The 14,050-nt window shown below is 39.9% G+C and overlaps 1 protein-coding gene across 2 annotated transcripts; it reads left to right on the top strand.

The window, feature by feature from the left end:
• Positions 1–262: 262 nt before the first annotated feature.
• On the top strand, positions 263–6,498 carry LOC110487915 (cysteine-rich venom protein ophanin). Of its 2 annotated transcripts, none has more exons than XM_090216714.1 (8): positions 263–384; positions 709–808; positions 2,424–2,524; positions 2,734–2,824; positions 3,153–3,295; positions 5,232–5,320; positions 5,444–5,526; positions 5,713–6,498. In XM_090216714.1, the coding sequence occupies exons 2-8, from the start codon at positions 745–747 to the stop codon at positions 5,838–5,840; spliced, it is 699 nt and encodes a 232-aa protein (XP_090072840.1). In that variant the 5' UTR covers positions 263–384; positions 709–744; the 3' UTR covers positions 5,841–6,498. The 2 variants fall into 2 exon arrangements, with proteins under 2 accessions (XP_090072840.1, XP_090072835.1); XM_090216709.1 differs by having other exon boundaries at positions 357–384; positions 709–1,437.
• The last annotated feature ends 7,552 nt before the right edge of the window (positions 6,499–14,050 follow it).

Raw genomic sequence — 14,050 nt, forward strand, 5'->3', positions numbered from 1 at the left:
GAAGACTATTTGCTCCCTAATTGGTGTATCATTCCAAACAAAGAAATGCATCCACTCATATGCAGTCAACGCCATCCATAATTGTTATTTTATTTACACTAGTATTTACAGAGCGCTTCTCCTTTCTTTGTGGAGGGCTGCAGAGTGGAGAAACTACACCCCATGCGCTTACAAATTCATATTTACCTCTGTCAGCTTCTCAATGCTGGTTTCTGGATGCATTGTTGTTCTGCATCTATTGTGTAATATTGACAGCCTCTGCATCATTAGTAGTGAAAAAAAAGGTGAGCCTACCACAGTCACGAATGTAGCCCGGCGTTGGCCCTATAAAAGGAAAAAGAACAGCACCGAGCGCCACTCAACCTCTTGAAGACCCATGAGCAGGTAAGCCTCTTCGCTCTGCAAGAATTACAGATCTTTGCAGCATTAACTATTCGAGAACATGCAAGTTAAAATATGAATTCATCAGTCTCCGTGATGTGCAAAGGCTAGTCTCTTGATTCTCAAAGGATTGCCTATTTTCATTGTTTAGTGCATTTTTCGCTTATGGCTATCAATGTGAATATGTTAGTGAGAAAAGACAAAAGTTGGTGTTAAAATACAGTAACAAAAATGCAATAAATACTTTCATACAGTTGTGCAAAGGTTCTGACAACAGGTCAACTAAGGCAAGGTACTCCATTCTGATCATGTGGATTCTTATTCTAGATAGGTGCAGTGTCTCTCTCCCGGATTTCAGACACAATGTTTGCGTTATTGGTTTGCATCCTGACACTGCATGACGTGTACTCTGCGTGCAATGTGGTAAGTACTCCTACTAATTACTGAAAAGAAAACCACATATGTAATATGGAACAGTACATTAGATGTGAGGCCAATTACATGTTTAAGTATTTATGAAAGATCTGACTCTGAAAGCTTTTCATTCTTTCCCTTGGGCCATCTCCTACTGCTGTGCCCACAGTCACGTAAGTACAATGCCTTGCGGACATTCTAACACAGTGTCCAGTGTCTACACACCCCTTGCTGCCGTAACATTTAAAAAGCGATTCATTTTCATATGTTCCACAACAGAGCCACACGACTGACTCCAGATTTTAAAAGTGAAAGACAGTTGTAGAACATTCTCCAAATCAATTCTAAATGAAATGAAAATGTCTTGATTGCATATGTCTTGACATCCCAGAGTTCATACTTGGTTGAAGCACCTTTGGCAGCCCTTAAAAGCATTGAATCATTTTGAATAAGATTCAACCAACTTCGCACAACTCTTAGGGCAGTTGTTTTCATTGTTTTGTCAAAATTGCTAAAGCTCAGTAATTTTGGCTGGGAATCATTGATGGACAGCAATATTCAAACCTTTTTTAAGGAGATTTCATTCAGGATTGAGACTGGACCATTCAGGAACAAGTAAACACCTCTTGGAAAGCCATTCAGGTGGGTCTTTGGCATTAAAATAGTTATCATTTTCCTGTAGAAAAAAAAACTACCTCAGGGTTAGTATTATGGTGGCAGATTCATGTTTTGGTAAAGCTTGTCATCGGCAGGGACTGGGGAGTTTGTCAATTTCAAAATAAATATGAAAGCCGCAAAGCCCAGGTAAATATTGACTAAAAAATCCCCTCCTCAGTCTTCTGAAAACCCTGGGATAGAGTTGTATTTTTCAGTGAGACAATTACACCTAACCTTATGTCAAAGACACACCCGAATTGATTTCCAAAAGGTGTTGTGTCGCCGAGTGGTCTGGACTCAGTCCTGACATAAATTTGCTTGAAAAGAGGTTTAAATATGCTTTCCATCAATGATACCCAACCAAATTTACTGCGCTTAAGCAATTCTGACAAAAAAATAATTGGCATATGCTGCCCTAAGAGTTGTGCACAGTCGGTAGAATGTTATTCTAAATGATTTACATCTGTAATGGCTGCTCCACCAAGTATTAACTCTGGGGTGTGAAGACATAAGCAAAAACAAAACATCTTTGTTTTTTTTGTTGTAGTGTGTTTACATTTTCTATAACTTCATTTTACTTCAGAAAGGTGGAGTAGGTTGAGTAGATCTGTACTGTAGGAGAACACCCCCCCCCCCCCCCCCGCCCCCCCCCGCCCCCGCATTTAATCCCTTTCAATTTCATGCAGCAAAACGTGAAGACTTTACAAACGGTGTGCACTTTCACTATCCTCTACCAACATGATTCTAAACTATTTCAACTGGATTTAGTCATTACACACAATTCATCACGTGCTGTTTTTCAAAAGAAAGTGGATTGATTTGGGACTCATAATCAAGATGTTGGAAAATACATTAGGAGTAAATAGTTGCTTTGTATTATGGTTTAGTGAAGAATTTACCTGTGGGGTTAGTAATGTGCATATAATCCCACAATATAATATGTGTATGTGTGTGTGTGTGTGTGTGTGTAGAAATGTGCCCAGACAGCACAGTAGTTCAGACTGAGATCCTTAACCAGCACAACGCCTTCCGGAGAGCGGTTACGCCAACTGCTAGAGACATGCTCAAGATGGTACGCTTTCATGATTCATATACTTTCCATCAGTAACAACCTCAGAATCAATGTTTCCAACATAGTATTCCCCAAAATCCACCGTAAAGAGTATAATCCCTGATATGTAATTCATAGAGCAGCCCTATGGTATACTCCTTGGACACTAGTATGTGGATGTCAGTCTTGTGGATGGCATTATTCTAGAGTTTTTTGTATCTGATCTGCAGAACTGGAGCGAGGAGGCAGCGGCCAGTGCTCAGGCTTGGGTTGACACCTGCTCCATGACTCATGGCCCACCCAGCAGTCGCATGCTTGGCGGTACGTTTTCCCCTTTGTCTCTCCTTGACATCTCCTGTTCGTCCCCTGCTGTAGAGCAAACTAAGACAAATATATTTGATTGATTCATGCAACTCAAGACTTTCGCTGCAATGGTATCAATGTGAGCACAATCTTAAGCTGAAATATATTTGGAATGTCATGATTTTTTATCACCAGTGACTATGGTAACTTACCTGGTATCTTATATTTGTTGACATCTTATATCCTGCATTCAAATACATTTTCGTCAACTGTTCCAGTTTGATTTCATTGTTACCCACCGACAGTATGTAGCAAACTTTTCCATGCATGCTTTACTTATGAACAGACTATGAAATGGGTGAGAACCTGTTCATGTCCTCCGCTTCGAGGAATTGGACTCAAATCGTTACAGCCTGGCACAGTGAGGTCAGAGATTACTCCTATCCCAATGGATCTATCAATGGTAAACCCATCGGCCACTACACACAGGTAACATTCATCTTATGTGCAGATACATTATGACATGAAGTGCCTTCAGAAAGTATTCAGACCCCTTGACATTTTTCACATTTTGTTAGCCTTATTCTAAAATGGATTAAATAAAACAACTTCCTCCACACACAATACCCCATCATGACTAAGCGAAAACTTTTGCAAATTTATTAAAAACAAAAAACAGAAATACCTTATTTGAATAAGTATTCAGACCCTTTGCTATGAGACTTGAAAACAGGATGCACCTGAGCTCAATTTTCATTGATCATCCTTGAGATGTTTCTACAACTTGATTGGAGTCCACCTGTGGTAAATTCAATTGATTGGACATGATTTGGAAAGGCACACACCTGTCTATATAAGGTCCCACAGTTGACAGTGCATGTCAGAGCAAAAACCAAGCCATTAGGTCGAAGGAATTGTCTGAGAGCCCCGAGACAGGATTGTGTCAAGGCACAGATCTGGGGAAGGGTACCAAAAAATGTCTGCAGGTCCCCAAGAACACAGTGGCCTCCATCATTCTTAAATGGAAGAAGTTTGGAACCACCAAGACTCCTCCTAGATCTCTCCACCCGGCCAAACTGAGCAATCAGGGGAGAAGGGCCATGGTCAGAGAGGTGACCAAGAACCTGATGGTCACTCTGACAGAGCTCCAGAGTTCCTCTGTGGAGATGGGAGAACCTTCCAGAAGGACAACTATCTCTGCAGCACTCCACCAATAAGGCCTTTATGGTAGAGTGGCCAGACAGAGGCCACTCCTCAATAAAAAGACACATGAAAGCCCGCTATGAGTTTGCCAAAAGGCACCTAAAGGACTCTCAGACCATGAGAAACAAGATTATCTGGTCTGATGAAACCAAGATTGAACTATTTGGCCTGAATGCCTAGCGTCACATCTGGAGGAAAACTGGCACCATCCATACGGTGAAGCATGGTGGTGGTGTCAGCATCATGCTGTGATGATGTTTTTCAGCGGCAGGGACTGGGAGACTAGTCAGGATCGAGGAAAGATGAACGGAGCAAAGTACAATGGGATCCTTGATGAAAGCCTGCTCCAGAGCGCTCAGGACCTCAGACTGGAGCAAAGGTTCACCTTCCAACAGGACAACGACACACCGATAGAGAAATAAACATACCTTCTGAACAGATTCGACCACACCCAAAACAGAGTGCACAGCAACAACACTATGCAGTCTTAACACTGGACCTTTAGGTACAAAAGGACCCGCAATGGACTATGTTGTATTTTTATACATTTTACATGTCCACCACTAATTAGGGTCAGATAGGAAACACACACCAAAACTACAGTTCATATTCTGTCACATACATTTTCAGGGATATTTAATTGCATATACTTGTTGACACCAAAGGAGTATACTTACAAAATAGATTACTAACTCATTGACATTTGTTTTGGTAGCAATTTCAGTCATTGTATTGTACATACACTGAGTATACCAAACATTCTTAATATTGAGTTGCCCCCCCCCCCCCCCCCCACAAACTGGTGCATCTGGCACCTACTACCATAGCCCATTCAAAGACTCTTTCCCATTCACCCTCTGAATGGCACACATACACAATCCATGTCTCAATTGTCTCAGGGCTTAAAAATCTTTCTTTAACCGGTCTCCTTCCCTTCATCTACGCTGATTGAAGCGGATTTAACAAGTGACATGAATAAGGGATCATAGCTTTCACCTGGATTCACCTGGTCAGTCTATGTCATGGAAAGAGCAGGTGTTCTTCGTTCTTAACATTTTGTATACCGGTACTGTATATTGTTATGGACCATTATGCTACACCTGCAATAACATCTGCTAAATATGTTCATGTGACCAAGAGGTGCGTAGTTACCGACAAGTGTCATTATGGATATTTGCCAATGAAACTCTGATAACACTAAACTGCGTTTCCTTTCATATAGGTGGTTTGGAACAGTTCGTACAAGGTTGGCTGTGGTGTGGCCTTGTGTCCTGGCTCAGTCTACTTCTATGGATGCCAATACTACAGAGCGTATGTTGCACCAATCACACCCAAAATGCACCTAACACCTGTGTACAATTTCACCCTATTTACTGTAACTGGTAGTGGAAGGCAGGCATCATCCAGGAATCATTTCAATACTTTGGTTAACAGGGGAAACTACAAAGGAGTGGCTCCATACAAGGAAGGAGCTACATGTGCTGACTGCCCCAACTCCTGCGAAAATAAGCTTTGCAGTAAGTACCAGACAGGATGAAAACACATGCCTGCCGTCTAAAATCTTACCAATATGACTCAGCAATGTTAGTGATGCCTTTTAAAAACATGTTCACACACGGGTTCAATGTACAATAATCACCAAGTGTAAACTGTCAATATACAATGAATTGACTGCCAATGTTTCTTCTCGTGTGTCATTTCAGCCAATCCCTGTCCTTACGTAAACAAGTATGCCAACTGTGCCGCCATGAAAAAGCAGGCCGGGTGCAGCAATTCTTTGGTGTACGCCTGGTGTCCCGCCCTCTGCCTGTGCACCTCCAAAATAACCTAAAACCACCAGGCCTCTTCAAAATGGTCCACTGAAAGATAACTTTGAATGATTCCTCTGTTGTTTCCTTGTCTATGAGAAGAAAAAAAAAAACATATACACCTGGTTGATTTATCTACTGTACTTCTGGTGAAGTCAGTTAATTTGAAAAATACTAACTGTCACTAATAATTTCTTAATTATCACTGTAGGTCTAAGGTACAGTTAAAACCTTAAAACATTATTCTTATTCTGGGGGTAACATAAGGTGTCTAACCTATAGTAACTAATGATAGTTGGAAGCAGAGCAATTTATTTTGTTCCCTTTCATTGATTTCAATGTCTTCATACCAATTTGACCTCCCAAAAAATCCGTATTTGATTTGCATGCAAGTTGAATAAGAATATCTTCTACATTTTGAGAAGGCAATATTTCCATCAGTTACTGTAACAGTGAACATTTTGATACTTAAATTTCTGCAAATAAACTACACAGTAATGTGGTTATACAGAACAGTAATACCTCAACACATTTAACTTTAAGTTGAATCAGGGCATTATTTGATGTTTGATGAAATGCAAGGAATGCTGCTCGTAATTTTCTCTATCAAAATTTTCACGTGACAGCATTATATAACCCTTATTATTTTCCTCAATCACATTAAACGATCATGAAGATTAATTCATGGACTCTGTGTTAATGGTTTTACAACCCCCAAAGCGCAACATGTTCTTATGATTTTAAATGGGAAACTGAGGTGATGGAAATAGATCCAAAGGCCACAGTAACAGGTCACTCACTATCAGATAGTCAGTGTCACCACCAGATGCCTCTGTTGTACAACAGTCAATTCTGTATCAGAATAACTATCTGCAGGCTTGATACACACCGTCCCTTCTCATGTCCCTTACAACATCCTGGAACTGATCAATATGTCTTTTTAACAATTGATTTATGTGAACTAATCCTTAATCAGAAACAAGACACATGACTTTAACCCTGAGAAGGCAACACAAGGTGGAACTGGCACACTGATATTCCGCAGTATATTTAAGGTCTGGAAATTGATGCAAAAAGATTACATTTAACTGTTTATGGTCATGTCTCATGTGTAGGCTACATAGACTTCAGCAATGCATACCCTCCTGCACACCCTGGGGCGGCAGGGTAGCCTAGTGGTTAGAGTGTTGGACTAGTAACCGGAAGGTTGCAAGTTCAAACCCCCGAGCTGACAAGGTACAAATCTGTCGTTCTGCCCCTGAACAGGCAGTTAACCCACTGTTCCTAGGCTGTCATTGAAAATAAGAATTTGTTCTTAACTGACTTGCCTCGTTAAATAAAGGTAAAATAAAACATAAACTTGGTTACATGGTTAACTTTGACTAAAATATTAGAATGTAAACTGTAAGGATCCTTTTTAAATAGCTATAAGAGCTGCTACAAGCAATAACTCTATAGGCTATGCTATTGAAGGAACATATAGTTTTCTGTTGATCATTTACATAAATACAGTATTTTGATAACGTCTCAGATTGACATTTTTCAGACTGTAAAATGCTATATTTTTTACCCAGGAAATCAATCTATCAATCTTGAATTAAATCCAAGATCTTAACATTTGCTGATTAACATCCCATGCGAAAAATATGTAATATTTTAATATATTACAAGTATACTTAAATATACAAAAAAATATAATAATATACATCAAATACGAGATTTTTCTCTTGTATATCCTAAGTATACTATAAATATAATATCATTACACTTATCATTACACCTTTATTAAAAGTGTACTTTAAATTAATTGTTTTTAAGCTTTTAGTATACTATAAATATACTATTGTCAACCTTCAATACACTTATTCAAAATATAGTTTAAATGAATTGTTTTTCAGTCTTTTAGTATACTATATGTTCACTATCTTTAAACTTAAACACACTCATTAAAACTGTACTTCAATTTGAAACGCTTGAATTGTAATTTTAGTATATTAATTCAAAATACACTTGGTTGTTTTTAAATTGAAGCATTGATTTGACTTAAAAGACACACCCTCGTCCACTTACCCTCGCCTTATGCCCTTGGGGGAATCCCCATCGCCATCTTGGCGAGTGGTCCAAATGATTAGCCAAGCAAGAGAAGTTTTCAACGTAAGGCCCTCAGCCCTCGTTTTTAGTTGGCTTTGCGAGTGTATAATTATGTTCAATCCGGGGCCTATAACTTCCCTAAAACTTTAATTGTCATGCGTGTTATCAAAATACTCTAATGTCAAAGTGGAAGATAAATAAATAATAAGATGAATACGAATTTGATAACTAAAATAGTCATTCAGCCTTTTTGTTTAGGCCTGCATAAATTAGTTCAGGCTTAACAAATCACAGAATATGTTACATGGAGGGGTTGATATGATTTTTTTTATGACTAACCCTTCCTCATACAACATATGTAAGGTCCCTCAGTCAAGTATTGAATTTCAAGCACAGATTCAACTACAAAGACCAGGGAGCCATTCAAGAGCCTCATAAAAGGGCAGTGATTGCTAGATCGGTAACAATATCAAACCAGACATTGAATATCTCTTTAAGCATGGTCAAGATATTAATTATGCTGTGGAATATGTATTTAACCACCCAGATACATTAAACATACAGTCATCCTTCTGAACTGAGCTGCAGGACAGGAATGAAACTCTTCAGTAATGTTACCATGAGGCCATTGGTGATTTGTAAAATACGTACTGAGTTTAATGGCTGTGATGGGAAAAATTGATATTGTCGTGACACAATAATTGTTTAAATGACAGAGTGAAAATATTAATACAAATATACAGAATATTCCCAAAAATACATTGTATGCAGGCACTAAAGTAATACTGCAAAAAAACTAAACGCAAAGCGTTGTATTTGGGGCAAATCCAACACAAATATCACTGAGTAACTGACTCCTTATTGTCAAGCACGGTGGTGACTTCATCATGGTATGGGTATGCTTGATATCGGCAAATGCTGGGGAGTTTTTCCCAGATAAAAAGAAACGGGATGGAGCTAAGCACAGCCAAAATCATAGAGGAAAACCTGCTTCAGCCTGCTTTACAACAGACACTGGGAGAGGAATTCACCTTTCAGCAGAACATTAACCTACAATACAAGGCCAAATCTACACTGGAGTTGCTTACCAAGAAGACAATGAATGTTCCTTAGTGGCCAAGTTACAGCTTTGACTTAAATCTGCTTGAAGATCTATGGCAAGATTTGAAAATGGCTGTTTAGCCATGAGCACCAACATCATGACAAAGCTTGAAGGATTATGAAAAGAATAAAGGGCTAATATTGCACAATCCAGGTGTGTAAAGTTCTTAGAGACTTAAGCAAGAAGACTCACTGCTCTAATCGCTGCCAACAGTGTCATTACATACTATAAACTCAGGGAGCTGAATACTTACTATATTTTAGTAATTTAATTTCAATCAATCTTTAAAAAAAACTTTAACATTAGAGTACTTTGTGTAGATTGTTGACAATTAAATTCATTTGAATCCCACTTTGTAACAACAAAATGTGAATAAATCCAAGGTGTATGAATACTTTTGCAAGTGCCAATAATTCGTTTTGAAGTACTTTCTGAATTCCTGTTCAACTGCTTTATAAGGGCTCCTGAGTGGCGCAGTGGTCTTGGGCACTGCATCTCAGTGCAAGAGGCGTCACTACAGACCCTGGTTTAATTCTAGGCTGTATCACAATGGGCCCAGTGTCGTCCGGGTTTGGCCGTGGTAGACCGTCATTGTAAATAAGAATTTGTTCTTAACCTACTTTCCTAGTTAAATTAAAGTTAAATATATATGTATTTTTTTTAAAGCTGAGAAACTTCCATGGTCAATCAAGGTAACCTTTATATAGCTAATGTGATTAATAAGCAGAAGTGTATTGAAAAACTATACTTGAAACACTGTCAAAAAATGTTTTGTAAAGAAAACACAGGAATTCTAATTCAAATACCTTTTTAGTATATTTCTAATTGTCAGAAATACTGTATACATAAAATGTACTTAAGGTGTATTCAAAGTATATTTGTTAAGCTCTTTATCTAATATACAAAGAATATACTTAAGCACAGGTTTCCCAATTTAGATAATTTGAAATGTAGTTAATATATTAAACGCTAATAAAATTGACATTACATGCAATAAATATTTAATATTTCTCCAATTTAAATATACTTAAAATATGTTAACGAAGTATGATTTAAGTATATATTGTTTTTTAAATTCCCACTTGGGATGTCTAGCATCCCTGGTTTTCCTTGTATAATTCAAACATTCCTTTTTAATGTATAACATTCTAAAACATATTTGATGATTTATAATTGATAGGAGATGCAGAGAAAACCTAGATCGTAACCTATATTGATTTGTATGGTTAAATTTGTGCCAATGGAGCTGTTACTTAGTGATGTTACAGGTTCACCATGTGTTTTGATCAAATCAAATCAAATGTATTTATAAAGCCCTTCTTACATCAGCTGATGTCACAAAGTGCTGTACAGAAACCCAGCCTAAAACCCCAAACAGCAAGCAATGCAGGTGTAGAAGCGCGGGGGCTAGGAAAAACTCCCTAGAAAGCCCAGAACCTAGGAAGAAACCTAGAGAGGAACCAGGCTATGAGGGGTGGCCAGTCCTCTTCTGGCTGTGCCGGGTGGAGATTATAACAGAACATGGCCAAGAGGTTCAAATGTTCATAGATGACCAGAAGGGTGAAATTATAATAATCACAGTGGTTGTCGAGGGTGCAACAGGTCAGCACCTCAGGAGTAAATGTCAGTTAGCTTTTCATAGCCGATCATTTAGAGCACATATGTCAGAGTCAAGGCCCGCGGGCCACATCCGGCCCGCAAGAAGGTTTTTTACGGCCCCTGGGATGATCTTGATTTATTATTAGAACCGGCCCGCAGCAAGCCGGCAGCCCGCAGATCTTTTACACGCACCAATACTACATTTCCCACAATGCAAAGGTGACGCACCGAGCAGTAGGCTGCTTCATTTCAATATTTATTGGCACAGCAGTCGTCAGCATCACAGTAAAATTAACTTTCAGATACCCATCAAAAATGGCAAAACGGAAGGTGGATACTGAGAACCGGGGGTTTCAAACAAGGTGGGAGTCGGAGTATATGTTCACGAAGGTAGCTGGAAAACCTGTGTGTCTTCTGTGTGGAGAAAGTGTGGCGGTACTGAAAGAGTATAATCTGAGACGACATTATGAAACGAAACACGCGGACAAAAACAAGAATATGGACATGGAACAAAGGCTACAAAAGGCCAGTTTTATTTTGGCAGAAGAGATCGCTAAATCAGCCCGGCCATTTACGGAGGGGGATTTCATCAAAAACTGCATGATTAAAGTTTGTGACGAAGTTTGCCCAGAAAAAAGGCAACTCTTTTTAAATGTGAGTCTGAGCAGAAACACCATTGCCGAGAGAGTAGACCAGTTGTCCATCAATCTAAAAGAGCAGCTTGTGAAAAAGGGAAAAGATTTTATTGCATATTCCTTGGCTGTGGATGAGAGCACCGACATTTCTGACATTGCCCAGTTGTCAATTTTCATCCGCGGAGTGGACTCCAACCTAAGCGTGACAGAGGAGTTTTTGGCTTTACGTCCTATGCATGGCACAACTACGGGGCATGATTTGTATGAAGAGGTGTCAAGATGTGTAAATGAGATGGAGCTGCCTTGGGAAAAACTCGTGGGTTTGACAACCGACGGAGCACCTGCGATGTGTGGACACAGGAGCGGACTGGTGGCGAAGATACGGGAAAAGATGCAAGAGGAAAACGCGACAGGTGAGCTGACAGCTTATCATTGTATCATACACCAGGAAGCGTTGTGCGGTAAAGCCTTGAAAATGGAGCATGTAATGAGCATCATCACGCGCACAGTTAACTTTATCAGAGCCAAAGGTTTGAATCACCGCCAGTTCAAGGCATTTCTGACGGAGTTAGAAACGGAGCATGGTGATTTGCCTTATCACACAGAGGTGCGATGGCTAAGCCAGGGAAAGGTGCTTCAAAGATGTTTCGAGCTTCGTGAGGAGATTTGTCTGTTCTTGGACAGCAAAGGGAAAGACACAACACAACTCCGAGACGAAATGTTTCTGTGTGAAATGGCTTTTCTGTGTGACATTACGAGTCATCTGAATGCAATAAACTTGCAGCTGCAGGGTCGGGATCGTGTCATCTCTGATATGTACAGTACAGTGAAGGCATTTAAAACCAAACTGACTCTGTGGGAGACGCAGATGCGGAAAGAAAATTTGAGCCACTTTCCCAGCTGCCAGACCATGAAAGAGAAGCTCTCTACCAGTGCGTTCCCGAGCACACAGTTGGCTGATAAAATAGGTATGCTTGCCGCTGACTTTCGACGCCGATTTGCTGACTTTGAAGCACAAAAAAGCAGGTTGGAACTGCTCGGTAACCCATTTGCTGTTGACGTGGAAAGCTCACCACCAAACCTCCAAATGGAGTTGATTGACCTCCAATGCAATGATGCACTGAGGGCAAAATATGCGGCAGTGGGTGCTGCGGAGTTCGCCCGTTTCCTCCCCGGCACAATGCCCCAGCTGTGCATCCAGGCTGCTCAAACGTTGTCTATGTTTGGCAGCACATACCTGTGTGAACAACTGTTTTCTTTGATGAACCTGAACAAAACATCACACAGAAGTCGACTTACTGCTGAACACCTCCACTCAATTCTGAGGATTTCTTCAGCTCAGAGCCTTACCCCGAACATTGATGAACTTGTGGAAAAGATGGGACACCACCAAGTATCACCCTCAACCTCAAACAAGTGAACATTACTGTGCAATCACATATTTAGAGTTTTTACTCAGTTCAAGTTTAAAAGTTAAAATTTAATATTTGTTTTCACTGCATGTTACTTCTCCTTAAACAAAGTGTTGTTTTTGATTAACAGATTTTTGCACTTTATTTTTTTGTATTTCAATCCAATTATATTTTAAAAATATTTCAGTTGAGTGGATGATAGAAAATTGCTATTATTGTTTTTTCTTTGAAGTAAATTTAGCCCACTTTTGCTAAAATAGAAAATATAGTCTACTGATGGTGCCTTGAATACCGGTTTCTTTCATTTAATGTTCATGTTATGGGGATATTTATATAAAGGAAATTTGTCTTTTGTGTCTGTTGAAAATTAAAGATTACTGACAGAGCCATAAGAAAATATTGCTTTATTTATCTGATCATATTGTAATATATTTGTTAGGTTTTCAGTAGGTTCAATTAGGTTCACTAGACTATATGCGCCATTTAAAAATTTTTCAATGAACATTCGAACAGTCCGGCCCTCGTCTTGTAGCTGATTTTTTTATTTGGCCCTCCGTCCATTTGACTTTGACACCCCTGATAGAGTATCTCTACCACTCCTTCTGTCTCTAGAGAGTTGAAAACAGCAGGTCTGGGACAGCACGTCCGTTGAACAGCTCAGGGTTCCATAGCAGCAGGCAGAACAGTTGAAACTGGAGCAGCAGCATGGCCAGGTGGACTGGGGACAGCAAGAAGTCATCAGGCCAGGTAGTCCTGAGATATGGTCCTAGGGCTCGGGTCCTCCGAGAGAGAGAAAGAAAGAAAGAGGAAATTAGAGAGAGCATACTTTAAAAAAAAAAAAATCCTTTATTTAACTAGGCAAGTCAGTTAAGAACAAATTCTTATTTTCAATGACGGCCTAGGAACAGTGGGTTAGCTGCCTGTTCAGGGGCAGAACGACAGATTTGAACCTTGTCACCCGGCCAGGAAGATCACATCAGTGACTCAACCCACTCTAGTGACGCACCCCTCCTAGGGATGGCATGGAAGAGCACCAGTAAGCCAGTGACTCAGCCCCTGTAATAGGGTTAGAGGCAGAGAATCCCTGTGGAGAGAGAGGAACCGTCCAGGCAGAGACAGCAAGGGCGGTTCGTTGCTCCAGTGCCTTTCCATTCACCTTCACACTCCTGGGCCAAACTACACTCAATCATAGGACCTACTGAAGTGATGAGTCTTCAATAAAGACTTAGAGGTTGAGCCCGAGTCTGCATCTCTCACATGGGTAGGCAGACCATTCCATAAAAATGGAGCTCTATAGGTGAAAGCCCTGCCTCCAGCTGTTTGCTTAGAAATTCTAGGGACAGTAAGGAGGCCTGCGTCTTGTGACCGTAGTGTACATGTAGGTATGTATGGCA

The sequence above is a fragment of the Oncorhynchus mykiss genome, chromosome 2, assembly GCF_057628025.1.
Source record: "Oncorhynchus mykiss isolate SJ-2025 chromosome 2, ASM5762802v1, whole genome shotgun sequence".
NCBI lineage: Eukaryota > Metazoa > Chordata > Actinopteri > Salmoniformes > Salmonidae > Oncorhynchus > Oncorhynchus mykiss.

Excerpts from the sequence above, each read along its gene's own strand:
- LOC110487915 (XM_090216714.1), top strand. The coding sequence starts at position 745 with ATGTTTGCGTTATTGGTTTGCATCCTGACACTGCATGACGTGTACTCT. Across the intron at positions 2,825-3,152 it reads CAGCAGTCGCATGCTTGGCG|ACTATGAAATGGGTGAGAAC; the intron begins GTACGTTTTCCC and ends ACTTATGAACAG. Across the intron at positions 5,321-5,443 it reads GGATGCCAATACTACAGAGC|GGGAAACTACAAAGGAGTGG; the intron begins GTATGTTGCACC and ends TTTGGTTAACAG.